Source organism: Artibeus jamaicensis, unplaced genomic scaffold (assembly GCF_021234435.1).
Source record: "Artibeus jamaicensis isolate MK-2021 breed Jamaican fruit bat unplaced genomic scaffold, CSHL_Jam_final contig_2259, whole genome shotgun sequence".
Taxonomy (NCBI): Eukaryota; Metazoa; Chordata; class Mammalia; order Chiroptera; family Phyllostomidae; genus Artibeus; species Artibeus jamaicensis.
The window spans coordinates 1,671,142-1,697,911 of NW_026521468.1; the positions used below are offsets into that span (position 1 = coordinate 1,671,142).

General features: G+C 51.3%; 2 protein-coding genes, 1 long non-coding RNA gene and 1 pseudogene across 5 annotated transcripts; 3 read left to right on the forward strand and 1 right to left on the reverse strand.

The window, feature by feature from the left end:
* Window positions 1-20: 20 nt before the first annotated feature.
* On the forward strand, window positions 21-3,683 carry LOC119051853 (membrane primary amine oxidase-like). Of its 3 annotated transcripts, XM_053660215.1 has the most exons (5): window positions 21-181; window positions 936-1,021; window positions 2,236-2,342; window positions 2,600-2,885; window positions 3,599-3,683. In XM_053660215.1, exons 4-5 carry the CDS (start codon window positions 2,629-2,631, stop codon window positions 3,624-3,626), a joined length of 285 nt encoding a protein of 94 aa, XP_053516190.1. In that variant the 5' UTR covers window positions 21-181; window positions 936-1,021; window positions 2,236-2,342; window positions 2,600-2,628; the 3' UTR covers window positions 3,627-3,683. The 3 variants fall into 3 exon arrangements, with proteins under 3 accessions (XP_053516190.1, XP_053516184.1, XP_037004705.2); XM_053660209.1 differs by lacking the exon at window positions 21-181 and having other exon boundaries at window positions 899-1,021; XM_037148810.2 differs by lacking the exons at window positions 21-181; window positions 936-1,021 and having other exon boundaries at window positions 1,943-2,342.
* On the forward strand, window positions 3,586-11,254 carry LOC119051862 (membrane primary amine oxidase-like; annotated as a pseudogene).
* Window positions 11,255-13,790: 2,536 nt separating this feature from the next.
* Window positions 13,791-15,952, reverse strand: LOC119051874 (uncharacterized). Its single transcript, XR_008390642.1, has 4 exons — window positions 14,800-15,952; window positions 14,586-14,716; window positions 14,125-14,247; window positions 13,791-14,000 (listed from the first exon to the last, which is right to left on the reverse strand). It is a non-coding gene; the product is annotated as an uncharacterized LOC119051874 (long non-coding RNA).
* A 122-nt stretch (window positions 15,953-16,074) lies between these two features.
* Window positions 16,075-26,055, forward strand: G6PC1 (glucose-6-phosphatase catalytic subunit 1). The gene is made up of 5 exons (XM_037148769.2): window positions 16,075-16,390; window positions 18,823-18,932; window positions 20,834-20,939; window positions 21,528-21,643; window positions 22,826-26,055. The coding sequence occupies exons 1-5, from the start codon at window positions 16,161-16,163 to the stop codon at window positions 23,335-23,337; spliced, it is 1,074 nt and encodes a 357-aa protein (XP_037004664.2). The 5' UTR covers window positions 16,075-16,160; the 3' UTR covers window positions 23,338-26,055.
* Window positions 26,056-26,770: the final 715 nt, after the last annotated feature.

The window sequence follows — 26,770 nt, forward strand, 5'->3', positions numbered from 1 at the left end:
CTGACAAAAAAACCTTCTCTGGAACCTTCATTCTCTCCCAGTTCCCCTCAGGACCCAGCTCCCCAGATCACGGTGGCCTCCTGCGTGTCACGGAGCAGCGAAAGGAGGTGGCGGCTTTGCTCTCTGCACCTGCGACCTTCTGGAGGCAGGTTTTCTGGAGCTGAGGGTTGTCGGCTGCCAGGTTAATTCCACAGCCAGTTTTCCAGGCCCCCTGACCTCTATTCTAACCTGGCCTATCAGTCTTGCTCGTGGTGTGGGGGAGGGGGTTCTCTGTTACACCCGGCAGCCCGTGCTCCCCCTCCAACTTCCCCTGGGCCCCACACCCTGCACCCCCTCCAGTGACTCCGAGTGCTCACAGGGCTGACCTGCTTCACCCAACCTTTTGGCCTCCAGCGCCTCCCTCGAGTTCACAGCATTAGTCTCCAGCATCCCTGGGCCTGCCAGTCAGGCTCTGGTTGGTGGAGTGAGTAGGAGAGTGACTGGGAACAGGGTCTGCCTGGCCCCGAACTAAAGGAAGAAGTGAAGGCACCTGGGTGGAGAGGTGTGGGCAAGTTAGTTCACTTACAGCTGTGTAGCCAGCAGAACGTTTCCATCCCGATGAAGAACAGCCCCTTTCTGCCCCTGTCGCTTCCCCTTTCCACCTGTGTTAGCTCCAAAACCAGCCCCTCCCCCACCTCGTTTCCCAACCCTGACCCTGAGGGTTTGTTTGATTTGGAACAGAGGACAGAGACTTATGTGGGCCATGAAAGTCCAGGTTCCTGCCTCAGCCCCACCTCCCAAGCCTGTCCGGACCCCTGGCCCCTGCCAGCGTCACCTCCACCCGCACCCAACCCTCTGCCTGGCCCATGGTCTTCAATGAACCCTTCCTGCCTCTTACCAAGATTTACTGGCACCACAGGATGTTCCAATTTCACCTTGTTTTTCCCCTGCTGCAGCCCTGGGCTCAATCAACCATTTCTACACGGAACTCTCGTGCCTTTTATTGTGGAGCAATACTTAGAAGCCAAGATCTGGGGCCCAGGTGAGCGCGATGTGACTGGGATCTCATTGCTTTCAGCCTCTCTCATTGCATTTAGCTGGGATACATATGCGTACGTTCTAACTGACACGCACAGGGTTTTAATCTCTGCATCTAAGCAGTAACCACTCTTCAGTTTTTCATTTTAATTTTTTTTTCAGTGACTCCCCCAATATTTCCAGTACCGGCCTGGCACCAAACATAGTTGTTATAACATTATTGACTATGCTGTATCTTACATCCATGTGATATTGACTATGCCGTATCTTACATCCATGTGACTATTTTTTTAAAGATCTTATTTATTTATTTTTAGGGAGAAGGGAAGGAAGGGAAAGAAACATTGATATGTGAGAGGTTGATCACATTGATCAGCTGCCTTCCACCCCCACACTGGGACTCGGCCTGCAACCCAAGCATGTGCCCTGCCTGGGAATCGAACCAGACACCTTTAGGTTCACAGGCCAGCTCTCAAGCCACTGAGCCACACCAGCCAGGGCCCCTATGACTATTTTGTAACTGCCAGTTTGTACCTCTCAATCCCTTCCTCTTTTTCACCCAGTCTCCCCAACCCCCAACCCCTCAGGCAATCAGAGCAAGGATGACTGTTCAAACACTGGAACTTGTCTTCAATTGTCACCTGTGGGTGAAAACCCCAAGGTGTGGACTAGGTTTGCTTAATCAGTCTCTTCTCTTCTGGACCTGGAGAGCATGGAGCCAGTGTTTGCCACGGTTTGGTTTGCTGCTCTTTGGTCTCAGATCATTCATGTTGACACCTCACGTGGGACCTAGTTAGACTCCAACAAATCACTCAAACTCCCAAATCCAGAGGACAGCCTGCCTCTGGCGCTGCTCTTACCTCCTCACCAAACCTCCAACCACAGGAAGCCCCCCGCCCCAAGCGGCAGCAGCACTGGGGCCACTCCCTGCTGGTCTCCTGCATGTGCAGACACGTGGTCAGTAGAGCCGGACCAGGACCCGGGGCCCAGCGCTGCCACAGTACTACCGTGTGTGTTCAGTGATGAGCCAGGGCGCGTTATTTAAGTGCTCTAAGCCACGTTGTCCCGCCTGTAAAATGGGGACAACTGTAGTTCCTCCTTCACAGGGCCATTACACAGGCAAGTCATCCAGACCTCTGAAGTCTCCGTGTGCTGCCTATGCACAGCGCCTTCAGGTTCAATGCACATGAGCTACAGCTGCTACTATCTTCACGACAGGGAAGTTCTGGCGAAGCCAGTGGGCATCCGAGGGGAGGCGCAGACCCCTTCCTCGGGTCAGAAAGGTCCGACTCCGCACATCACCGGCCAGGCACCTGCAACCTCAGGTAAACCACCTTTTCTTGCAGCCCCTCAAGAAGGTCAGGGAAGGCCCAGTCACCAGGCCTCTGAGACTGTTATTTGAGATGACAGGAGGGAGGAAGACTTTCTTGAAATCTCTGGATCACGGATGTCTTGGAAGAGGGAAGGGAAGTAGGGGCAGCACTCGGTTCTGGGCTTCTCTTTGGGCCCCAGGGTGAAGCCAGGTAGGTGATTGGCTCTCCCTCCCAGCCTTTCTCCCTCCTCTGTCCCCCATCCCCGGCAGGACTGGAGAACTGGGTCTGGGCCGAGGACATGGTCTTTGTCCCCACGACCGTACCCTGGAGCCCAGAGCACCAGATACAGAGGCTGCAGGTGACCCGGAAGCTGCTGGAGACGGAGGAGCAGGCCGCCTTCCCCCTGGGAAGTGCCTCCCCTCGCTACCTGTACCTGGCCAGCAACCAAAGCAACAAGTGGGGTCACCCTCGGGGCTACCGCATCCAGATCCGCAGTTTTGCTGGAGAGCCGCTGCCCCGGAACAGCTCCATGGAGAGAGCCATCGGCTGGGGCAGGTGAGTGGAGGGGTGTCGGAGAGGCTGCGGGCAATGGGTTGTAAGAGAGGCCCTGTGATGCTGGGAACCCAGGTTCTCCCAGCTGCTCTGGACGTGCATTCACACTTATACACACACACACACACACACACATACACACACACACACACACAGACACATACACACACAGAAACAGTCCTGTGGCCGCAACTTTCAACCACTTAGTACGAGGCCTACTGATTGGATGGATGAATGGAGAGATTCGTGCGGAATCAAACACAATAAAATGTTAAAGGTACAGTCTGCGTTGTGGGTATGTGCGTGAGTGTTCACTACACGATTCTTTCAGATTTTCTGCAGGTTTAAAACGTTCACAGTAAAGGTTGGAGGAAGAAACAGAGTAAGAGAGGAGCACAGATCTGAGGGGTTATTCCCTGCAGTCTGGGCGTCTGAGATTATGAAATTGACCTAAAACGGGAATGAAGCCGTGTCCATGAATTTGCCTCCAGGGTGCAGGCTGTGGCCTAGGTGAATGCATGTGCAGCATTAGGACCTGAAGTCTGAACAACGGGCCAGTGACGTTTGAGATACAGGACGCTGAACAAATGTGGGAACTCTGCGAGAGAGTCAGTCAGACAGACAGAGAGACAGAGAGGGAGACAGGAAGTGAAGAGCAATGAAGTTCACTGCCCCGAGACCGTCGTGCTTATGTTTCCTCTCTGTTCCCTCTTCAGGGCAGCTTCAGATAGTAGGACGGGTTGACGACCTTGTGGGTCCACTGCAGATCTCCTGTAGATACCAGCTGGCCATGACCCAGCGGAAGGAGGCGGAGCCCAGCAGCATCAGCATGTACAATTTGAATGACCCTCGGACACCCACCACGGACACCCACCACGGACTTCACTGACTTCATCAACAATGAGACTGTTGCCAGGCAGGTCCGTTAGGGCGAGATGGAGGGAGCAAGGACAAGCCACTTCACTCTCTCCCAAGTCAGGGTCCTCCAGGATCTTTAGAACCTGAAGGTTTAAGAAACGAAGACACAAAACTAAGAAACAAAGCTTTACGATTTCATATTTCCCGGGTTAGTGAGCTGAATCCTTACAAACAAGGCTGCTGTCGGGGGCAGGCGGGTCTTGGCAGAGTCAGGCCTCACAACCCTCTTCCTTCTCCCCTGCTAGGACCTGGTGGCCTGGGTGACAGCTGGTTTCCTGCACATCCCACATGCAGAGGACATTCCCAACACAGTGACCGTGGGGAACGGTGTGGGCTTCCTCCTCCGACCCTACAACTTCTTTGACCAGGACCCCTCCTTCAATTCTGCGGACTCCATCTATTTCCGGGGGGACCAGGACTCTGGGGACCGTGAGGTCAACCCCCTGGCCTGCCTCCCCAAGGCTGCTGGCTGTGCCCCCGACCTCCCTGCCTTCTCTCACGGGGGCTTCTCTCACAACTAGGTGGTCCCTGGGATGGGGATTGTGTCCAGGGGCCCCAGGGCCAGGGTGTGTGGGAAGGGGAAGCAGTGGGTGGGCCCTGGACCAGGAAGCCTGGTCTCACACTAAGATCCTTCCCTCCCCCACCCCCGCCCCCAAGGTCCTCCCTCCCATCAACCTTCTTTGCATCCCCCTCCTTACTGGGAGCTTCCTGAGCCCACATGCGTGACACAGGGGGGTCTCAGCTTTGTTGTCCCTAGACCTGCTGCATTTCTGTCCCAGAGGGGAGGGGAATGGCCAGCCGGAGCTGAAGTAATGGCCAAACTATGACCCAGAAGGCTTGTTTTTTTCCTAACAGTTTTGTAATGTTATCTTTTTTACAATGAGATATAATTCACATGCCATAAAATTTACCCTCTTTTTTTAAATGTTTTTTAAAAGATTTTATTTATTTATCTTTAGAGGGGAAGGGAAAGAAAGAAGGAGAGAAATATCAATGTATGGTTGCCTCTCATAGTCCCCCGCTGGGAACTGGCCTGCAACCCAGAAATGTGCCCTGACTGGGAATTGAACCACAACCCCACGCTCAATCCACTGAGCTGCACCAGCCAGGGCAAAATTCACCCTCTTAATGTGTAAAATATAGTGGCCATTAATTCCAGAACGTTTTCCTCACCCCAGCAAGACATCTGTAGCAGTCACTTCCTATTTCTCCTCCAACGCCTTCCCAGCGCTAGGCAACCACCACGCTTTCTGTCGCCGTACATGTGCCTGGGTTCTGGACGTTTTATATAAATAGATCCATACGGCGTGTGGTGTCTCGCGATTGGCTTCTTTCAGCACCATGTTTTTGATGCAACCACTGTGTCACATGAAACTACTTCAGTCCTTGATGGCCGAAGGGTATTCTGTTGTGTGACTGTTGCCACATTTTGTTTATCTGTTCATCAGTTGAAGGACTTGTGGACTCTTTCCACTTTTTGGTTATTACGGATAATGCTGCTGGGAACCGTCTTGTACTAGTTTTCATGTGGACATACGTTTTCAGTTTTCTTGGGTGCAAATCTGGGAGTGGAATTTGTAGGTTTTATGTTTAACTTTTTGAGGAACTGACAGACTGGTTTTTTTTTTTTTTAAGATTTTATTTATTTTTAGAGGGGAAGGGAGGGAGACAGAGAGGGAGAGAAACATTGGTGTGAAAGATGTTGATTGGTTGCCTCTCTCTCGCCCCCAACCAGGGGCCTGGCCTGCAACCCAGGCCCATTTGGCCCAACTGGGAATCAAACCAGTGACCCATCAGTCTGCAGGCCTGCGCTCAGTCCACTGAGCCACACCAGCCAGGGCCTCCAGACTGTTTTCCACAGTGACTGCACCATGCTTTTTATTGTGGTTAAAACATAGGTGAAATTTACCATTGGGCCATTTTTAAATGCACAGGTCAGTGGCATCGGGTGCATTTGGAACTTTTCCAGGCCCTGCTCGGCTCCTCCTCTGTCCCAGGCCTCAAATCTGAAGGTGACGCGTGTAGAGACCAACTGTTTTCTCAGGCCTCAGGGCGGGGCCCCATCCTGGCCTGCGTCCCAGGCCTTAGGAAGGTGCCTCTCTTCATCCCACGTCATCCTGGCACATTCCTTCTCTGTTCCTTCTTCCTCCTCTTCCTCTTGCCACTTCACCTTCCACTCCCTGGTCTTCCTTCCGAGGTCCCAGGGGAATGCCCCTGCTGCCTCAGGTCCCATAATTCTCCCCCATCCCTCAGTTCCGGTGCCCTCCTCTGTGCCTGGGCTGGGGACACCTTGGACATGCAGGCGGCAGTCTTGTGGGAGAGAAAAACAACCCCTGGTTGTCTCCTTGTGGGAGATATTAGTTTCTGGGCAGTTTTTTTCATCTGGTCTCTCCACTTCTCACTACCTGAAGAAAGATGTCCCTCCTGTCAGCTTGTCTGCCTACACTGCCAAATAATCTTTCGAGTCCCCGCCATTTACTAGACCATGTGGAGTGTGCTTTTAAGAACGGATGGTCCAGTAACAGCAGCAGTTTAGGGAATTGTGTGGGTGAAATGCTAAGGATCACCTTTTCCCTGGGCCATGGGTGACGGTGGCCTCCATTACTGTACAGCAGTCAGGATAGATGACCAGCATGTCACTGAGTGTAGGAACCAAAAAGCCTTGGGAACTCAGCCAGGGTGGGAGCTGCCCAATCAGGGTGGGCAAGCACATGAGCCAGGAGCGTCCCAGGGGCAGCCTGGCCTGGCCAGGCGGCAGGCTCCGGGACCTCACGTCGCTGCTCTTCCTCCCGGGGTGTGGACTTTGGATAAGAACTGGGATATTTTCCAGAAAGGAATGTCAGGCAGGAGTAAGTGGGGAAGAGGTAGGGTTCAAAGAGCAGGCTTGGTCAAGATGCCACAGGCCAGAGAAACTCGCATAGTACGCAGTGTCCACAGCTCTGCTGCCATGGCTCACCCACTCCCCTCCGTGTCTTTTCTAGAAGGGGAGGCCTTGAGGTCAGGAAGAGGGGTCTCCTTTCCCAGTGGGAGACGCAGGCCACTGACCCCGCTGTAGCTCAGACCCTGGAGACTTCGGGGCAGACCCTGAGGAGTTCAGGGCATGGAGACCTGGGTCCGACTCGGGTACCAGAGGGTGATGCACCCTGGGAGCTCAGACTCCACGGAGGTCCTGCGGGTCCCTCAATGGCTACCTGGACACCACTCAATCAGGTGAGCTGGAAAGAAAGAAAGTTCTGGCAAAGGGATCTTCAGACAAAGACTAAACACCGTGGGAGCCACGTTCTTGATTCAAGAATAACAGCCCTGACTGGTGTAGCTCAGTGGGTTGAGCACAGGCCTGCGAATGAAAGGGTTAAGGTTCAAATCCCAGTCAGGACACATGCCTGGGTTGCGGGCCAGGTCCCCAACAGGGGGCGTGCAAGAGGCAACCACGCATTGACGTTTCTCTCCCTCTCTCTCCTTCCCTTCCCCTCTCTCTAAAAATAAATAAATAAACTCTTTAAAAAATGTTAAAGGATAGCAGCAGGATCTGCTGACAAGTGCTCAGATGGGAAAGGGTTAGGGCAGAGCTGGTTTGCGGTTGCTGGTCCTTCCTTTTTGATTTACCCTCTCAGCACAAGCAAATACCGTATTTCAACTTTCTTGTCTTTTCTTGTTTAAAGAAATTTGGACCATGATGGGCGAAAATGCTCCCAGAACAAACGCTGTGAAGGAGCCGAGGACCTCCCTCCTGGCTGCCCCACCTCTGCTTCTCCAGGTGCAGGGATGGGAAGAGGAGACCTGTGGCCCTCGGCCACGTGGGGGACTCTGCCGCCGGGGCTCACCTGCTGACCCGTGAGTGTGCGATGGGGCTCCCCAGTGGGGCCAGAGGGCACAGCTCGAGCTGCCCCAAGGGGGTATTGTATGTGCATAGAGACCCTGTTGGAGGGCTGTCCTGGGAACATACCTTTCCAGCCACAAGAGAGAAGCAACCAGACCCTGAGGAATGCAGCCCAGAGAAAACCAAGAGGTCAGAACAGCAAAGTTTTAGGGGAGCCTGGCATGTGTGAGGGAACCTTGGGCATGTCTGCCATCCAGGACCTCGGGCATACAGATCCCACTGAAGGGGCCTCAGCTCTGCCCGTCCCCCCCACTCCCACGTAGCGTCAGGATACACCAGTATGCGAACTCCCTGGACTGGCCTCTTGGTGGTGCCGGCTTCTTGTTCCCACTCCAGCGCCGGGCCTGTGGCTGATGGGTGACCGCGCTGGCTCCGCTCAGCTCAGGCGGGCGTCTGCACCTTAGGCAGCATTCCTGCCTACGACCTCTGGACCCTGAGAAGGGGAGTAGACTACAGCGTTGGCAGTGGAGCGTGGGCGTCTGACCCTCCCCCTGCAGGTTTCTCGTGCTCCCTGACCTGCCTCCCTGTGCCAGAAGAGGGTGGGGGCCCCTCTTTTCCAGAGGACCCTCAAGGAACGTGACGTCTCGGTCCCGCCCCCTTCCCCCATGGAAATGGAGCCAGTGTGGTGGAGACAGTGCTGGGCGAGCTGATTTTCATCTGCCACTTCATGGATTCCTCACAACCATCTTGAAGAAGCAGAGGTTATTATTCTCATTCCACAAATGAGGAAACTAAGATTCACGGGGATTAGGTCACTTGCCCCAAGCCACCTGGCTGGTTAAGTGGAGGGGCTGGGATTGAACCCAGGTCTTTGTGGAATTATATCCGACTGCCTTCCCGGGGCCACTGCTCTTCTTCACTGACCAGCAGGCCTGGCTAAAGAATTCAACAAGCTCATGCCTGAGAAGCGTTTGGCACCTGACCTGTGCTAGGTGAACCTCTAAGAGCAAAACCAACACTCAATGGACCAGGGTGGAAATATGCACAATTGCCTTCAAGCAAAAGCTCTGAACCTGGACTGGACCTGGAATCACGGGGGAGCGTGCGCAGCTCCACATGATCAGGCCAATCACATCAGAACCTCCGGGCGTGCGGCTCCGGCGTTAGCGGTGTAAAAATTCCCCAGGTGATTCCAACATGTAGCCAAGGCTGAGAAAACCCTGGGACAGCAGTTCAGTTCCAAACTGTCCAAAGGAGCCTGACCAGAGAGTACAAGCTACGTAAAGACCGTAAAGACCGTGTCTGTCACATTCTTTGATCACATGGCTTTGCTCTCCCTGCTCCCGTAGTGCGTTCGCAGGTGCCCTGCTGAGTGAGGCACGCACTCCCTTAGTGCTTTAAACAAAACTCCCCCACAGAAGTTCACACACCGAGCTCTGGTTCACTGTCTGCACTTCCCCTCCTTCCCTGCTGCAGAACCTGAGCTCAGGGGGCAGGAACCCCGTCCTGCTGGCCTTGGCAGCTGGGCCCGGCATGGTGCCACCCGCATTATAGGTGCTTAAATGCATCTTTATTTGAATCTGGAAAAAAAACAGTAATAGTTGTTAGAGTCAAGTGAGGAATGGCCTAGTAAAAAGCCATTCATTTCCCATCCAGTCTCTCCTTCGACTACCTCAAAACAGAGGATCGAAGGAAGTCCAAAGATCCTGAGTGAAAAATCACCCCGGCTGCGCAGGCGAAGCCAGAATGCAGGGTCCGAGGGCTGCACTGTCGTGCCGAGGAGTCCGCCAATCCGTCTCCTCCGGGAAACTGGCCCCGCTGGACTCAGCCGCCCAGCGAAGGCTGCAGGGACCAGAAGACGGGACAGACAAACAGATGCCGGGTCTCTAAGTCAATCCCCCGTGGTTGGCTTTCCCCCCCAAAACTGGCAGGAGGGGCCCAGAGCTTGGGGCAAACCTAAGAGGACGTGGTTGGGTGAGTTAGAAGCACAGGCTGGGCATTGGACCCCAAGATGCTGTAGGATTTGGTACGCGTGTGGGGAAGGGTATTTCTCAGGCAGCAAATCAATGAGTTGACGTCTTCCTCATTCTGCAACGTGGTATAGAGGTTGATAGTGAGGCTTCTGGAGCCAGATTCTGGGGTTTGAATCTGGCGAGTGTGACCTTGGGCAACTTATTTAACTTCTCTGGGCCTCGTCTTCGTCTCCTGTAAAATGGGGACACAGTTTTTATGAGGATTAAATGAGTTAGTCTGTATAATTTTTCAAGACTAGTTCTTGGAGTACAGTAGATAATTTAATATTTTATTAACCACCATCTACTGGGTGTTTCAGTTGCTGCACAATAAATCACCCTGAAAAAATAGTGCCTTAACCCATCAGACCATTTCATTTGGTCATTATTCTGTAGGTTGGCCTTTTGAGCTGAACTCAGCCGGGCAGTTCTTCTGCTGGAATCACCTGGAATCGCTCTCGTGGCTGCAAACATCTGGCAGAGAGACTAGGGCTGGACGGTCTAAGATGGCCTCACTCATGTCTGGCAGCTGGGGCTGGCAAAAGCTGCAGATGTAGACAAAAGAGCAAGGAAAAATGAAGGATTCAAAAAGGCCGAGGAGCAGCCCTGGCTGGTGTGGCTCAGTGGATTAAGTGCCAGTCTGCAAAGCAAAGGGTAGCCTGTTCGATTCCCAGTCAGGGCGCATGCCTGGTCTCCAGTCATGGGGGCACATGAGAGGCAACCACACATTGATGTTTCCCTCCCTTCCCCTCTCAGAAAATAAATAAATAAATCTAAAAAAAAGAAAAGACCCAGGAGCAGATTTGATGGTGAGAAGCTCGCAGTGACTTCCCAGTAGAACAGAGGAGGCCGCACTTGTACAGGGTGGAGGAGAGCTCCAAGCACGCTGCTCTCCGAAATTCAAGGTTGGGGACATCTCCGGGACTGACATGATCCTGAGGCTGCCCTTCTTCCGCTTCCAACCTATTAAAGTGAAGAAAATCTTTTGTCTCGAAAATAAAACACTGACTTTCCTTTCTACGCTGAAGGAGAGAGGCCTGCCAGACTCTCCTTACCCTTCTTGCTCTCTCCCCCCTACCGGCTGGCGGGCGGTCAGGCACTGTCAGGACTCGCATCCAAGGGAGACAAGCGTCGGCGGACAGACTGCTATTTACTCCCTAGCACAGCCCTGCTGTGTTTTCACAGCTCAGAATAGTTCCCCTGGACCTCTCCAGGCCTGGGAGCCGGTGCCGGGGGCGGGGTGGGGGGCCTCACTGGTTGTTTTCATGACAATTCCGGGCCTCACCTCTTCCTCTTTCTCTGCATCATGGTCCTCATTTGGGAACCCTCAGAAGGGGTAAGTTGTGGGTTAAGAGGGTCCAAGGCTACTCATTTCCCACTTATGCTCCCCAGCTGGGTTCCAGAAGACAGAGGACAATCACTGACTGGACAACGTGGGCATTTTGGTTGGGATAAAAATTCCACAGCTCTTAAACAAAGAGCTGATTACAGGACTACAGGGCAGAGCTGGGGGAGAAAGAGAGAGGGGAAGGGATGACCCCTCCCCGATCTGGATCCTGGCTGGAGCCGGGCTCTGCCCAGGGGACCGACTCCTGACCGAGAACTGGGGTGGGCCTGTCCGACTCTGGGTGCATCGCGGGTCTCGGCTGGGCTCTGGCAAGGCCAGTGTTTGGAAGGTGCCCAGAGGGGGAGGAAGAACTGACTTCCCTGAATACTCTTTCAAACTCTTTGAATGTTTTTAAACCGTGTGAATATATTCCTTTTGAACACATTTTTAAAAATGAGCACACCTTTTTCTTCCAACAATAATGAATCCTTTACTTCTGTTAGGTCACTAAAAATCAGGCACCACCTCACTGGAGTTCCATTCAAAGGAGCAGCCCAGGTCAGGAAATGTTAGAACTGGAGCGGGGGGTGACAGTCACCAAATCTCAGCGGACAGCTGACGAAAGTAAAATCCAGACAGCTTCAGTGACGGGACCAAGGTCACACAGCTCTTCACCTTCCTAGTTATTCTTTCTCTTTTTACTTACAAATCCTAGTGACACCCTGGCTGGTGTGGCTCAGTGGATTGAGCTCCAGCCTGTAAACCAAAGGGTTGCCAGTTCGATTCCCAGTCGGAGCACCTGCCTAGGTTGTGGGCCAGGTTCCCCCATGTGGGGTTCACGAGAGGCAACCACACATTGATGTTTCTCTCCCTCTCTCTCTCTCCCTCCCTTTCCCTCTGTCTAAACATAAAGAAATAAATCCTAGTGATGCAGAGTGTGGGACAGTCTCACAGCTGCCTGCTGGAAGCTTGAGGATGTTTTCTGAGGGTCTTCTAAGGAAAAACACTCCCAGCCTTTATGCCCCACTTGTCCCCAGTCCCCGCCTCGTTCCACGCCCAACCAGGTGGAGCTATGACTGAGTGATCGGTGACATAGTCTCTCCCTTTTTTCTTTAGTTGGCCCCCATTCTTTCAGATAATCTATGAGACGAAGCAAGGAGGGAGAACAGGTTGGGGCTAGGTCTTTAGCAGACACCCCCCATCTCTCCTCAGACAGTCTGCCTTCGCCTCTGGGGTCTGACCAGGAAGAGCTTTGTGCAAATAGTCCCCACCATTCCCTTAGAGGCTTCCTTCTCTCGACTCCACTGGGCACCACCAACAGGGCCAAACTCCTGGTAGAAAGGGTCAAACCAGGCCTCAAGGATGTGTCCTGGTTACTAGGGTGGGCTGGCACCACCAGGGGGTCGACTGGTGGACCCCCTGAGCTGGAGAAATTCACCGTTTGGCCACGGGGGCACTGGTAGCCATTTGTGGGAACAGGATATTCTCTTGGGGGGAACAACAGCTTCTTTGGGGAGGAGGTTAAAGAAGATGGAGGAGGAGGAGGAGAGTCAGAAAGCCAGCCTGCACTTCCCAGAAAGACTCCAACGATTCATTCAGTTTGGGGAGAAAGCAAACCCCGCGGCAGCAGGAGGAAGGTCGTGAGCAGGGAGTTCTTACTGTTGACGATGGAGCAAACATCCTCTGGTGTTTTCCTGTGGACGGAATGTCCAGCCCATCCTGAGACAGACAGCATGCCCCCCGCGCCTGGGCACTGAGTGCACAGTTCAAGGTCCTGGAGCTGAACTATTCTCACCAGACCGGAGATAAGTCAGCCACATTCACTGGCGAGCAATGATTAACCCGCCTTTCCCTTCACCTGCTTTCCCCAACATATTTTTTTGTGAAACAAGAACAGGGTCACTCACTTCAAAGGTCTAACCAGTTTCCACCGTCTCCTTACTCACCTCCCCCACTGATCAACTGGTAGGGGAAGAAGCACTGAAAAAGAAATAAGCAACAACAAAAAGCTGCACATCTCGCAGCTTGGGTTGTGACCCTTCGGAGAAGTCTCCCCCACCGCTCAGACAAAGCCTCGGCCTCGGGCTGGGTTCTGCGCCCCTGAATCAGGGTCCAGACCAGACCTGTGCTGGAGCTCATGGCCGAGCAACAAGGCAGGGCCTCTCTCACGGAGCCCGGAGCCCCAGCCAGGACAGAGGATTTGGCTGTAGATAATGTCAGCGTTTATTTTTGGTCGTAAAAGCAATTTTTGGATGAGATGTGCAGTAAATTATGACTCCTTCCCCTCCTCGAGCCCCTGTCAGCAAATAAACTCGTCTGAGAGAATGAGTCAGCCTCTGTCTAGGGGGGGAAGGTGCCAGGACTCCGGAGGCAGCTGCACCCACTGAACAGCCGACCAGACTGCGTTGCCTGCCACCTTCCCTTTATGTTCTTCCCCAACCCAGACGCCTGAGCCTCTGGTTTCTGTTTGTGCAGAAAGTGCCTGGGGAGTACCCAGCCAGCCTTCCTGCTGGGGAGCCACGGAACTTTCCATCTTGCCTCGGCTGGTCCCTTTCCCACAGGCCATTTGGAAGTCTAGAGTCACCTCCTCCGGGCACAAAATGATGGGGACTCACCGGGCACTCACTGATATTTGTCATGTGGATTCGGTGTCAATCTAAAGACCCCCTAATAGGAGCAGTTAGCTGTGTAAATGTCTGATTTCCCTGCTCCGACAGTGTGCAGGTCCCAGAGGACAACCACGATTTAACCTGGAATTCCTCAGAGGGCCGGGCACCGGCTTCACTCAGGGAACATTTGTTGAATTAAACCAGAGAACTTCTTTTTTTTTTTCTTTTTTTTAGATTTTATTTATTTATCTTTAGAGGGGAAGGGAAGGAGAGAAATAGTAATGTCTGGTTGCCTCTCGTGCGTCCCCTGCTGGGACCTGGCCTGCAACCCAGGCATGTGCCCTGACTGGGAATCGAGCCGCCGCTATTTGGTTCGCAGGCCAGAGCTCAATCCACTGAGCTACACCAGCCAGGGCTAAACCAGAGAACTTCCTGAAAGGGAAGGATGACAGGAGTTAAGGAGATGATGGAATCCCCTCTCTGGAGGGAGTTCTTGAAATGCGTGAATTTTCATCGAAACCTTCAGCAGCTCCAACGCCTCATCCACACGACTCACCTCAAACATCCACATGCCCTCTGAGCCTTTGAAGGCTCCACACTTTCTCTCCTCAGTCGGCTTTCCAGCAGGTTCAGGTGGTCTGCGGGGCCCTCACCTCTCCCTGCACTTGATAAGAATGTTCTGGAGACAGCAGGAAGGGGCCGGAAGGTAGACAGGTGGAAACTGGCAGATCACCTCGTGACCACACACAATTGCTGGGAAGGACCCAGAGGGTCTGTCCCCCTGCCAGGCGGGCAGCGGGCCAGAGGGGCCCCTCCTCCGCCCCGTGTGCGGATATCGGCCCCAGCAGTGCTCCTTATCCACACAAGCATTCTCCCCGAGGGTCCTCCGAGAGACAGGGCTCTCCACCGCCCCACCACCACACGCTGAGCACGTGGCTCCTGGCAGCCCTGTGGAGAACCAGATAGTGGCCTTTGAGTCTTTTGTCAAAGGGTCTGCCCCATGTGTCCTCAGCTCACCTCGTGCCACAGAAACTCCAGGGCAAAGAGGTCACCGCTGTAGTTACTCAACACTTTCGAGGAAGGCTCATCTGGGTGGAGGGAAGAGACCATCTCTCCTAGTGGGGCCCCACCTGTGTGGCCTGGCGGTCCTGATAACACAGAGCACCCTTCCCACAACACTGCCAAGTTCACGTTTTATTTGCAGCCCACCCACAGCCACTACCGCCATTACCTGCTCTCCAGGCTGGGCGTGGTTAGATAGGGTCGCTTGAACCAGCAGGCACAGTGTGGTCAAGGGCAGCTGGAGTCTGCTCGAGGTGGGTGGGAGCCCGTGCGACTGGGGATCAGGCGCCAGACCATACCTCCTGGGTGATGTTTTAATCATTTCCAGCATGGAATGTTGTCTACCTCTGCTCCAGACTCAGAAGCTCTGGGTTCCTTTTCCCTGACCCCAAGTTACCCCTTACAAGGTAATACGGACTTTCTGGTGGGAAATTCAGGTGGGCTTTTAAAGTTTTATTCCCAGTAGCTCTTATCCTTGAGAACTCGCCTCCTCGGTTCATTGCCGGCCTCAGCCCCTGCTTCCTTCAGAGTCCTGGCGGACGCAGGTGTGAGGTTTCGGCACCCACGCTGCTGCGGAACGACCTCACCTGTGCGGGTGAGAAGGCAACATTGCTTCTCGTGGCTGGGCATCTGCTCCTTCTGCTTATTCCTCGCCTCTGCCCATGCCGATAACAAACTCGTACTGACCCTCTGGTGAATGTATCTATCTCTGAGCACAAATAAAAGAAAGATCAAACTGCCGAAGCCCCTTCCAGAGTCTTGGTCACCGATCTGCTGCTGTTTCTAGTTGGAACTGCGTGTTCATCATGCTGTTTGTGCATGAACATGCATTCATTTTTATTGCTTAAATGAATGTGTTAAAACCCCAAAGGTCCTGACCTGAAGGACATTAAATGCAAATGTATCAGTGCATTCAAAGATCACTGTTTTCTATCCCTACGCCACAGAATCACATGGGGAGAGGGTTTGAGCTCCCGAAGCAGAGGTTTTCCCAGACCTGATGTAGTGAAGAAAGGCCCGGCCAGAGGAATGTGCCCAGTAGAGTAGAATTTCCTATTTTCTGAATTAGGAACTTAAAACCTGAATCACTAGGCTTTCCTTTGTCCCCAAACAGGTGCAGTTGCAGACTTAGGAAATCAGGGTCTTTGCAAGCCCCAGTGCCTTAGACTCTGTCCTGTGCCCCTGGCTGGTTTCAGAGTCAGGCGGGCAGCCCCGGCACTGGGAAGCGGCATGCCAAAGTTAATCATTGGCCCCGCAGAACACACGGCTGGTCAGGCCATTTGTGTGTGCCTGTTTTTCTATTTTACGTAAATCACCCTGAACATGTTTGTATCAACCTACTGATGATGCACCTTTGATCAATCGTTTTTAGACAAAAGTGGTTTTTGAGTCCAAAGATCAGGGCTGGGTTGACCTGCAGACTGGTTGCAGGGTGTATAAAACGGGCAAGACGCAGGCTGATAGCAGAGCTATCTGCACCAAGTCCGCAGGAGCTCGGCCGGTGGCCTCCGGAGGGACTGGGGAGGGAGGATGGAGGAAGGCATGAACGTCCTCCACGACTTTGGCATCCAGTCAACACACTACCTCCAGGTGACTTACCAGGACTCCCAGGACTGGTTCATCCTGGTGTCCGTGATCGCCGACCTCAGGAATGCCTTCTACGTCCTCTTCCCCGTCTGGTTCCACCTGCGAGAAGCCGTGGGCATCAAGCTCCTCTGGGTGGCCGTCATTGGGGACTGGCTCAACCTCATCTTCAAGTGGTGAGTAGGAGCCGTCGGAGAGGAGCACGGCAAGGTAACAGGCCGGCACGCTTTCTGGAAATGTCTGCTCCAGAAACTTCTCCGCTTCCAGCGGAAGCTGCCTTCTCCACGCTAATCGGAAAGCCACAGTTTACTCCCTTCCTGACTTTCGATCAGCTACATAAAGAGAGAAGACAGAGAAAAAAAAAAAAACCCTGTCAGTGAGCTGAAGATACAGGAAAGGCCATTTCCCATGGATGGGAGGCCAGCCGGACTTAGTGCAAAGTCTGAACGACAGGCTAGAAGCAAAGAAACAGTGTTACCACTTCGCGGCAGAATGGGTAACATGAAAGTAGATTATAAAAGAAAAAAAAAAGGATGTGTGAGAAAAGGAAACAGAGACAATTTAAAAACCTGTGGTGGGGTAAGGAGCAGGTGTCCGGAGCCCTGGGCCGCATCCTGGCTTGGTTCAGCCGCCTGGGCTGCAGGGCCTGGGCAAGTCAGAGCAGGTCTCTGCACTTCTGTCTGATGATCCGTAAAGGCAGGTGATCTCTGAGACCTTCATTAGAATTATAGGGAACATTTACTGAGCATTTGGTATGTGCCAGGTCACACGCGAAGTGTTTTTCTGGAGGTAGTTACTGTATTACAGATAAAGTGACTGCAGCTAGACCAACATGGGGAGTAAACGCCAGAGGCAGGATTTTAAAAATTTATTATTATTATTATTATTTAATTTTTATAGAGGGAAAGGGAAGAAGAAAGAGAGGGAAACATCAGTGTGTGGTCGCCTCTTGAGCGTCCCCTACTGGGGACCAGGCCTGCAACCCAGGCATGTCCCCCGACCGGGAATTGAACCATCGACCCCACGGTTTGCAGGCTGGTGCTCAATCCTGCGAGCCACTGAGCCACACCAGCCAGGGCTAGAGGCAGGATTTACCATAAGCTCGGTCAAGGGGGGGGGGGGGCCTCCAGGAGCAAGGCACTGAAGAACCATGTTATAACCAGTGCTGATAAACTGACTCTTGGAGCGGGTGGGGACGAGCCCTGATTTTAGCATTGGCCAATTTCTACTGTTTCTACATTCTAATTACAGCCACTTATAAGCTGTTGTTGATTAATGCAACCTGCAAAAATCCTAGATATTTTACAATTATTAGCCAGTACCACCTAACTTTAGCACATTACTGGCTTGGCCTCTCTCTCCTCACCTAGAGATGAGGAGTTGGATCACTGGCCCTCTAAGACCGTTACCATCCCCAAATCTAGGACTATCGTCGGATGATTCTTAAGTCTCTTACAGCTCTAATAGTCTTTGGCCATAAGCAATAAATGTCCTTTAGAACAGAAGAAAATATTAGGCTCAGAAGCCCAAGTCATATTGATGGGATTCTGAAATTTCTATTGAAAATCCACTAGGTTTTGTCTATAACATCCCCTATTCAACAGCTTGACCCTAAAAAATAAAAAAGATAAACTGATATTCCAAACACCTGATCTCAGTCAAAGGCTGATGGGTTTTGCTCAGAATTGGTGGAGGTGAGTTAGTGGCTATCCCTGTTTTTGATAAGCAATCACTATTCCACCACCAAGTGGGGAGAAAAGGCATCCAGACTGACATCTGACACCGCTTTCCACAGTGAAAAATGTATCTAGTCCAGCCCTGGTCAAGGGGCTCAGCTGGTTGGAACATTGTCCCGTACACCAAAAGGTTGCAGGTTTGATCCCCAGTCCCAGCATGTATGGGAGTCAAGTGATCTCTCCCCCCCCGCCCCCCCGCTTTCCTACCTCTCTAAAATCAATAAGTATGTCTTTGGATGAGTTTTTTTTTTTATTTTTTAAGAAAACATATCTAGTCCTTTAAAAGAGGAAGTGGTTTGTCTGAGATACTCTGTTTCAAAGCAAAGAGGATACAAAGCAAGCACTTGTATCCTTATGAAGCTATTACGTCCTTACAGAGAGTTATTCTGATGGCGAAGAAGGCCAAGAGTTTGGGAAGTGGGGGGCTTACCCCTGGGGCTGGGGCTCAGTCTCCCATCCCTGAGGCCTGAAGAAAGAGAAAAGGGACCCGGTAGGATATGCAAGTTCAAGTTGCAAACTATAGTTCCATATGCATCCTTCCAGAACAAATTTGGACTTAAAAAAAAAAGTCACATAGCTGGCTATATGAATATGAATTTTTTGGTCTCAGATTTTCTTTTCTGTTTAAATAAATAACAAATTCAAATAGTTCTAAACTCCTAAGTTATGTAAAGGATGTACTATAAAAAGTCTCCCTCCCCATCTTCCCAGTCACCCAGTTCCCCTTCTTGCAGGTGCCAATCTACTGGTTTTCTGTTTAGTCTCCCGTGGAATCCATCTTCCGCTCCAGCTCCTCTCTCTTCTCGAACATATGGGCTTCTGCCAAAAGTGTTCCTTCAGGGGCTCCACACACTGCTTCTTTTTTTCTACAGGATTCTCTTCGGGCAGCGCCCGTACTGGTGGGTCTTGGACACGGACTACTACAGCAACACCTCCGTGCCACAGATAAAGCAGTTCCCGGTCACCTGTGAGACTGGACCAGGTGAGAGTCCCACCCTCTGTAGAGACAGACGCTGGGTGGCCCTTGCTCGCTGCGGACACCTATTAACATTTGTAGTGGGTGAAGCTGTCTGTGAGGGGACATGAGGGGAGCCATTCCTTCGAGATTTTTTCATGATCTTCAAGGTGGTACAATTCTCTATTTTAATTCACTTCAAGAAGACCGTCCTGGGCAGCATTTTGCTGCTACTTTGGAAAGCTGCCTAATGTCCCCAGAACTTTAATTGCTAATCCAGAGAGGCAAGCACCCTCACGGGCAAAGGGCTTATGAGAGGAAGCGTGTTATGGCTCTTTGCCCAAGAAAGGTTAAGCCCTAGAGGCCTGAGGCCCTGGCTGTCCTTCCCAGAGGCCTGGCCTGGCAGCTGTGTCCTCCAGATCTGACTGTCCAAGCCCGCACGCTGCCCGTGTTTGGCTAGTTATGGCCATCCTGGTATTGTTCTGTCAAATGATAGTTGCTGTTTTTCAGTCCGTGGTCAGAGCACCCATCTCCTTCTCTCACATTAGGTCTCACTCACCCTTGGGAGGGGTGCCGGCATCCCTTCCTTGGGGCCCCTGTCCCTGACCCCCAAACTAGGGCATGGCCCGTAGCTGTTTGTTCTCACAAACCTTTGTTCACCTCAGACCATATTCATCATCCAGGGGTTATGTATTGAGTACCTCCTCTGCGCCAGACACTGGTCTAGAAACTTGGGATGCCTCTGTGAATAAAACGAAGGTTTCTGCCCTTGTAAAGCTGATACTTCAATGGTGTGTGTGCGTGCCCACAACATACAAAGTCATAACACAAGGGAAATATAGAGCATATTAGAAGATGATCGTTCAGAAGAGGGAGAAGGAGGGAGCGGAGGGGAGGAGGAAAGAAAAGGACAGGTGTTGCCTGTGGGGCTCCCTGGAAAGCAGACTCGGGCGCAGATCAGCGTGCAGGAGGAGTTCAAGTGCAGCCACTCCCAGGAGTAACATCGACGGGAAGGAATCCAGAAGCCAACCAGGCAGGAGGAGAAGTCCGGTTGCAACGCTGCCTCAGCCTGCTCCGCAGGGAGCTCTGGAACTGCAGGTGGCCCTTCTGAGTTGCCTGAATTGGGTCGAGAGGACCAGGCCCTGAAAATCCCAATATACACCAGTGATTGGGTACTGGCCACCCCCCCAGGAGAGGCTAACCCAGATCAAGAGAGGGTAGCCTTCTCTTCAGCCCAGGGCAATGCCCAGAGAGGGCTGAGAGCTAAGGCCCATCTGGGACCACACTCTCAACATCCGAAAAAATAAGTCCTTCTGTGCAGGAGGGAATCTGGAGCACATCTCAGGACCCTCTATGACTCCAGGTAGAGCGTTCAGGAGTGGGAACTGGTTGCAGAGTTAAATAGGATGGTTGCTGTAGGACTCATTGAAAAAGTGAGATTTAAGCAAAAACGTAAAGGAGGCAAGGAAATTAGCCAGGAAGTTTCTGGAGGAAAACTTACATGACCAGAAAGACTGACGGTCATATTCCCAGACCCGGAGGTGGGAATCTGTTGGAAGGAGAGCAAGGGCGCAGGCCTGAGCGGAGCAGAGGACAGGAGGAGAGTGGAAGAAATGGAGGGCAAACCCATTTGTAATTATACAGCCAGTGCTCTGACTTTTTTGTGCAGGCTGCATATAAGTACGAGAGTTGGGCCTTCTCTGGTTTTGCCCACCACTGTACTTCCAGAGCCCAGCCCAGCCCAGAGCTAGGATTATAATAGGAGCTCAATAGATACTTGTTAAATAGGAGGCTAAATGGGTAAATGAATGGACATCAAGGTGGGTGGATGGATGGACAGACGGATGGATGGATGACACCCCCTAGCAGTCTCCCAGATGGACACTTTCACCTTGAATCCTCTCATTCATCTCTTTCCTGCCCTTTAGGGAGTCCCTCTGGCCACGCTATGGGTAGCGCAGGTGTATACTATGTGATGGTCACATCCACCCTCTCTATCTTTCGGGGAAAGAAGAAGGCCACCTACAGATTTCGGTAAGAACTCAGCCCTGGGGTGTGGGTGGTGGAGAGCAGGAGGGGGCTCTCTCGGTAGCTGACATATGACTTGCTCTTCCTCACATCCCCTAGCCTGTCCCACACTCTGGGTTGGTGCTGATAAGAGTTGTGGCCCGTCTGCTGTGGGTGAAGATTAGAGTCACAGAAGGTTAGGGCTGGAAGACACCCACAGGTGCACACCCTAGTTTTACAGAAAATGAAACAACCCCTAATGTGGTAAAGGGGCTTCTTGAGATCAGGTAGTTCGGTAGTGGTAAGATTTAAATAAAGACCTATTTCTGCACGAAGCACAGAGCCTTCCCTTCCGGGTTAAAGTAAACAGAGAACCATAAGACAGTCCCATTACAGGGGATTCTGGGTATGCAGCCCCTGTGCAAATAAACTCCTCAAATGCAAGGGTTCACCACGTGCCACGGGCGTCCATGAGCTTTTGAGTGCAGGCGTTAATTTACAAATACTCCACTAAAGGCATCTCAGCTTGCCAGGCTTCAGTGCTCCTGCCGAAGCTGTTCTCTTTGCTGGAGGGTTTGTTTCTGGGGTCTGTTATGGCTGCCTCTTCTTTTGCAGGTTTTTGAACGTCATTTTGTGGTTGGGATTCTGGGTTGTGCAGCTGAACGTCTGCCTGTCACGAATCTACCTTGCTGCGCATTTTCCCCACCAGGTTGTCACTGGAGTCTTGTCAGGTACCAGCTGCTCTGGCTTCCTCCCTCCCCCTCCCGCCCATCCCAGGTCTCCCTAATCGGGACGAAATCCAGCGTTCCAGCCTTGTTCTCTAGTTATCAATGCTATTAGCAGTTTAGTGGGTTAAAGGTCAAGGGTGGCTAATTTGAAATTATTCACTTCGGCAGGAGTGCTCAGACGACACAATTACACGTGTCCTAGAAAAGCTGCACCATGCCAAATACTTACTCAAATGAATTAGCTTGAAATCCCTGAGATTCTTACATTCTTTATTTCTTACTGACCTTCAGTCAGGAGTGGCCCCTAGTTTCATTTTAAGGGGCTCTACCAAATTGAACAAATGAATACAGTGTCCTAGGAAAGCTCTTTATTTAACTAAATTCATTTGCAAACTTAGTAGATACCCACAATTGGTCTTCTTAATAGGTTCGGAGTTTTGAATATTTGTGTTTTCTTAGATCCAGTTAATAAGGGGCAGAAAAAATTAGGTTAAGTGTAGAAAAAAATTTCTTGACTTTTGTGGGTGGCATTGGAATATAAAACTTCAGGGAAATTATGATTTTTTTTCCCCCTGGAGACCTGTAAGAGCAGAAAACAGTGCTGAGAACAGGAAAAATAATGATTCCATGGCAACTACAAAAGTAAGACAACACTGAGCTCTGGGTTCCATGTCTGAGAAGGAGCCTGGAAGCCAGGTCACGTGAAAGACCCGAGTATGTGTAGGTTAGAGAGGAGAACTATCTCCAAATGTGCTACAGGGCTCGAGATTTACAACTGAGCTCCTGCAGAAAGAACTGAGACCAACAGATGGCATTAGAGGGAAACAGACTTCATTTGACTCAGCGAAAGAAAGACCTTTTTAATGGTCAAATCCATTCAAAGATGAAAGGGGCTGCCCATGTGGGAGTGAGCTCTCCAGCCCCGAGGGTATTCAACTAGAGTCAGGAGGACCCCCTGACAGGAAGCATACTTGCAGTAGGAGGGTGTTTGTGACATGACTCTCCCTCCTGAAAGAGTCTATGGCTGAGGAAGTTTGGAGTCACATACAAGAATACACCAGGTGACCCTCTAGTTTATTATTTAATGGGCGACAGATGACATGTCACCCAATGGGTCCCAACCCACCTCTAGCTGGAGGTCCGGAGTCTTCCCTATTTCTCATCATCATCCTCTCTTCCTCCCAGGCATTGCTGTTGCTGAAACTTTCCGCCACATCCAGGGCATCTACAATGCCAGCCTCAAGAAATACTTTCTCATTACCTTCTTCCTGTTCAGCTTTGCCATTGGATTTTACCTGTTGCTCAAGGGGCTGGGTGTAGACCTCCTGTGGACTCTAGAGAAAGCCAAGAGATGGTGTGAGCGGCCAGAATGGGTCCACATTGACACCACCCCCTTTGCCAGCCTCATGAAGAACCTGGGGACCCTCTTTGGCCTGGGACTGGCTCTCAACTCCAGCATGTACAGGGAGAGCTGCAAGGGCAAGCTCAGCAAATGGTTCCCGTTCCGCCTCTGCTGCATCGTGGCCTCCCTCGTGCTCCTGCACCTCTTCGACTCTTTGATGCCCCCATCCCAAGTCGAGCTTGTCTTCTACGTTCTGTCCTTCTGCAAGAGTGCGGCCGTGCCCCTGGCCTCCGTCAGCCTCATCCCCTACTGCCTCTCCCGGATCCTGGGACAGCCGGACAAGAAGTCTTTGTAAAGACTGTGGAGCCTTCAGTATTTAAAGCCCATGGCTGTGCCAAGGCTTGAGGGCGACTAGCATCTTCTGCCAGTCCACTTTCAGGCCAGAAGTGCCCCGGTCTTGCATGACCCACTTCCTCCTTTGCATTGCTAATTGTATCAGGGGATGGTTTTTGAAAGGCTAATAAGGGTATTCGAGAATACCCTTGTCTGTGAGGAGTTGAGTTCTTCTGGATTTCCCCCTGAAGACTTCCTTGTTCTTCCGTCAGACGTCCAAAAATCAGACTTCCAGGTAGGGACAGCTCACAGTCCCAGGCTGGGAATCCCACCTGAGAACGCCCTACCCACGCTCATTCTTACTCAGGAAAAGAGAAAAAAGATGTGGATTTAATAGGAAAAGAAGGATGGATTAAGGAGGATTTTTTAGTACCTTGAATATCATGCAAATTATGTCAAACAATACCTAGATGGCTTTGATTATACTTAAATTGTCGACTGACTCAATACTGGGGGGACAAACTTAAGGTGTGATTAATAGGTGGTTAGTGGGATAATTCTGCATCTTGTGTTTTGCTATTATGTATCTGTGGTCGTTATATTTACTAGGCTTTCCAAATGGCTGCGGTGGCCCAGCTGTGCACTACGCCTAGGCACAGTCAGCTTCTTCTCCACACCCTGGATCTCCCTCCTTATTAGCCCAGCTCTGCTTTCCCCAGAATTTCCCACTGGCCCTCCACCCGCCCCACTGGAAATGCAGATGCCTTAAAGGTGACTCTCGGGTGGTGCTTTTGTTATGTTTCAGTTAAGCTTTAAAATCTTGGGCAAAAAGGCAAGGAGAGGCAAGGATTCCCCTCTGCAGAAGGTCACTCCAATGTTACTTTTTGATTTCTGGAGGGTAACCATGATTCCTGTCTCTATCCCAAGCGAACCAAGAGCACGTTCTTGGAGGGGAAAGCCTCCTTGCCTGTTCTCCCGTCTCAGCTGATTTGCAGAATACGCCCTAAAAAAAGTGCTGAAGCCTATTTATTTGAGAGTCCCTGTTTTTGCTACTAATTATGTAGTTCACCATATATTATCATTCACACCAACCTTCCTGGCCGTAACATCTTTGAAAAGAAAAATATATGTGTGCAGTATTTTATTAAAACATTTTATTTAAGAACGAAGCCCTGCTGATTACTGTGTTTTAGGTGCAATGGGATCCGAAGGTTCTAATTCTGGCTCGGCTAAATTTCTAGCTCTTTCTCTATTTCCCTAAACAAATAATTTAGTTTCTGTGTACCTATGTTTTCCCTTTAGAGAAAAAAAAGTTGCTTCGTGTTGGGTCAGTCAGGAGTCCCAGTAGAGTTGGGGAGACTTGTAGAGGGTCCATGAGACACAGGGAGAGTTGAGCACATCCATATAAGCGCAATATCGTTGCCCGAGATTGAACATTCGTCACAGACTGAAGGTCGGCGTGAGTTGCTCTCTGCGGTCAAACCACACCTTGAGGGCAAACAGGCAGGGTCGTGACCAAACCAGGCAGTCAGGGAATGCAAGTTGGAGCAGCAGAACAAAACTAGGCAGATCCTGGAATCCATTACCCTGTGTCAGCAAGGTTTGGGGCTATAGTTAAAGTCTGAACGGGAAAAGTCAGAGCACTGAGGCGTGGTCCAGAGAGCTGCTGCACGTTTTTCCATTTATTCTGTGCGGGGTCCAAAGGCCTTAACTCATCAGCATAACCCTGGGTCCACCAAGGGCAGGACCTTTGGGATGTATTTCTTTAGGAAAATTGAGTCCCCCTAGTGCATTTGGTTTCTCCAGGGGGAGCCCGGACCCTAAAACACTTCGAGGGTTTCACCAAGGGAGAAGGGAAATGGCCTCGTTCTGTCTGAACTGAGCCTCACTGCTCGGGCGGGGCCCCATCTCGGTGATTTCTTTGTCCTCAGGGACCAAGTCCAGGTTCCTGGCAATGGGATTCTGGAGGAAAGTAAATGGTGCCCCTGCCCCCAGCAATTGGTGAGGTTGATAAAGATTCAGATAAAAGTTACTGAGTGCTTACTGTATGTCAGACCCCTGTGTATGCATTTTATTTTATAGTTAGCTCAATTCTCCTGACAGCTCTGTGAGGCGGGTGCTATAATTCCCCCTCACACTGCACATGAATAGATGCAGAGGGGTAAGCACCTCGCCCAGAGTGGCGGAGCTAGTTCAAGGACCAGCAGTCTGACCCCCAGGGCCCGTGCTTCACCCTCTGGCTGCCTCAGCCCTGTAGGTCTGTGTCATGCCTCCTTCAGGTACCGGATATGATTCTTAAGCCGTGGAAAATGTGATTTCTAGTGGGCAAAGGACATTATAAAACTTAGAGTAATTCTCCCAGTGAGCTAGTATTTGTTTCTAAATATGAAGATAGCATATTTCAAAGGTGTTTCATAACATAACTCTTAGAACAGGCCTAACCATGTAACTTTAACAGCAGTATAGAAAACAACTTCAGCTCTTTGTGTTCTTTTTTTCAAGAAAGAGATTATATACAGCCCTGGCTGGTGTGGCTCAGTGGACTGAGTGCCGGCCTGTGAACCAAAATGTCACCGGTTCGATCCTGAGTCAGGGCACATGCCTGGGTTGTGGGCCAGGTTCCCCATTTGGGGGCATGCGAGAAACAACCACACATGGATGTTTCTCTCCATCTCTTTCCCCCTCCCTTCCATTCTCTAAAAATGAATAAGTAAAATCTTAAATAAAAAAAAAAAAGAAAGACATCACGCTCAGACTATCCATGTCAGACAGTGAGGCAACTTAACTATTTCCACAATAGAGTTGGAGCAGGAAGACGGAATTACCATAAAGCACGTCTGATATAAATTCATACACGGGGTAGAAAATAAGGAGACCCTGGGCAAGGTGGTTTGCATCAGAGACTCCACAAGCTCGGGACGGCTGCCTGCTCCTGGATCGGCACGCCCTCCAGGAGAAGCCTGGAAACACGGCCCCAACAGTCTGGGACTTGTGGCGGGTGAAGCCCAGGAAGAGCGTCAGCCCGCGATCAGCTCCTGACGCAGACACTGCGTAAGCACGTTGTGATCGCTGGTCTCTCCCCAAGTTAGAGAGGTAAGTTTGCATTGGAATGGCTTGTGAATGAATGCTCAGGGTTGGAAATAAGGTAAGTGACCGATGACAGTTTTAAACCAAGGTTCGTGGCATGTCATAAGTCGATAGACTGTTCTGGCAGACTGGCAGTTTTAGGGCGGTGGGTAGGGGGTGACACACACGCACACTACACTACACGTGTGTTATTGCCCGAGGAAAACACACCCATTCAGAAAGCGCAACTGCTGCTCTCTGGGCTGAGGCTGCTGCCCCTAAGGCTTTTGTTTTGCTTTTGTGCTTAATGAAATTTATACAGCTTTTTAAAAACGTATAATAACTTTTGAAGAAGATTTTATTCATTTATTTTTAGAGAGAGGGGAAGG

Excerpts from the sequence above, each read along its gene's own strand:
- LOC119051853 (XM_053660209.1), top strand. The coding sequence starts at position 900 with ATGTTCCAATTTCACCTTGTTTTTCCCCTGCTGCAGCCCTGGGCTCAA. Across the intron at positions 2,343-2,599 it reads CCAGGCACCTGCAACCTCAG|GACTGGAGAACTGGGTCTGG; the intron begins GTAAACCACCTT and ends CATCCCCGGCAG. Across the intron at positions 2,886-3,598 it reads AGAGCCATCGGCTGGGGCAG|GGCAGCTTCAGATAGTAGGA; the intron begins GTGAGTGGAGGG and ends TTCCCTCTTCAG.
- G6PC1 (XM_037148769.2), top strand. The coding sequence starts at position 16,161 with ATGGAGGAAGGCATGAACGTCCTCCACGACTTTGGCATCCAGTCAACA. Across the intron at positions 18,933-20,833 it reads CACCTGTGAGACTGGACCAG|GGAGTCCCTCTGGCCACGCT; the intron begins GTGAGAGTCCCA and ends CCTGCCCTTTAG. Across the intron at positions 21,644-22,825 it reads TGTCACTGGAGTCTTGTCAG|GCATTGCTGTTGCTGAAACT; the intron begins GTACCAGCTGCT and ends TCTTCCTCCCAG.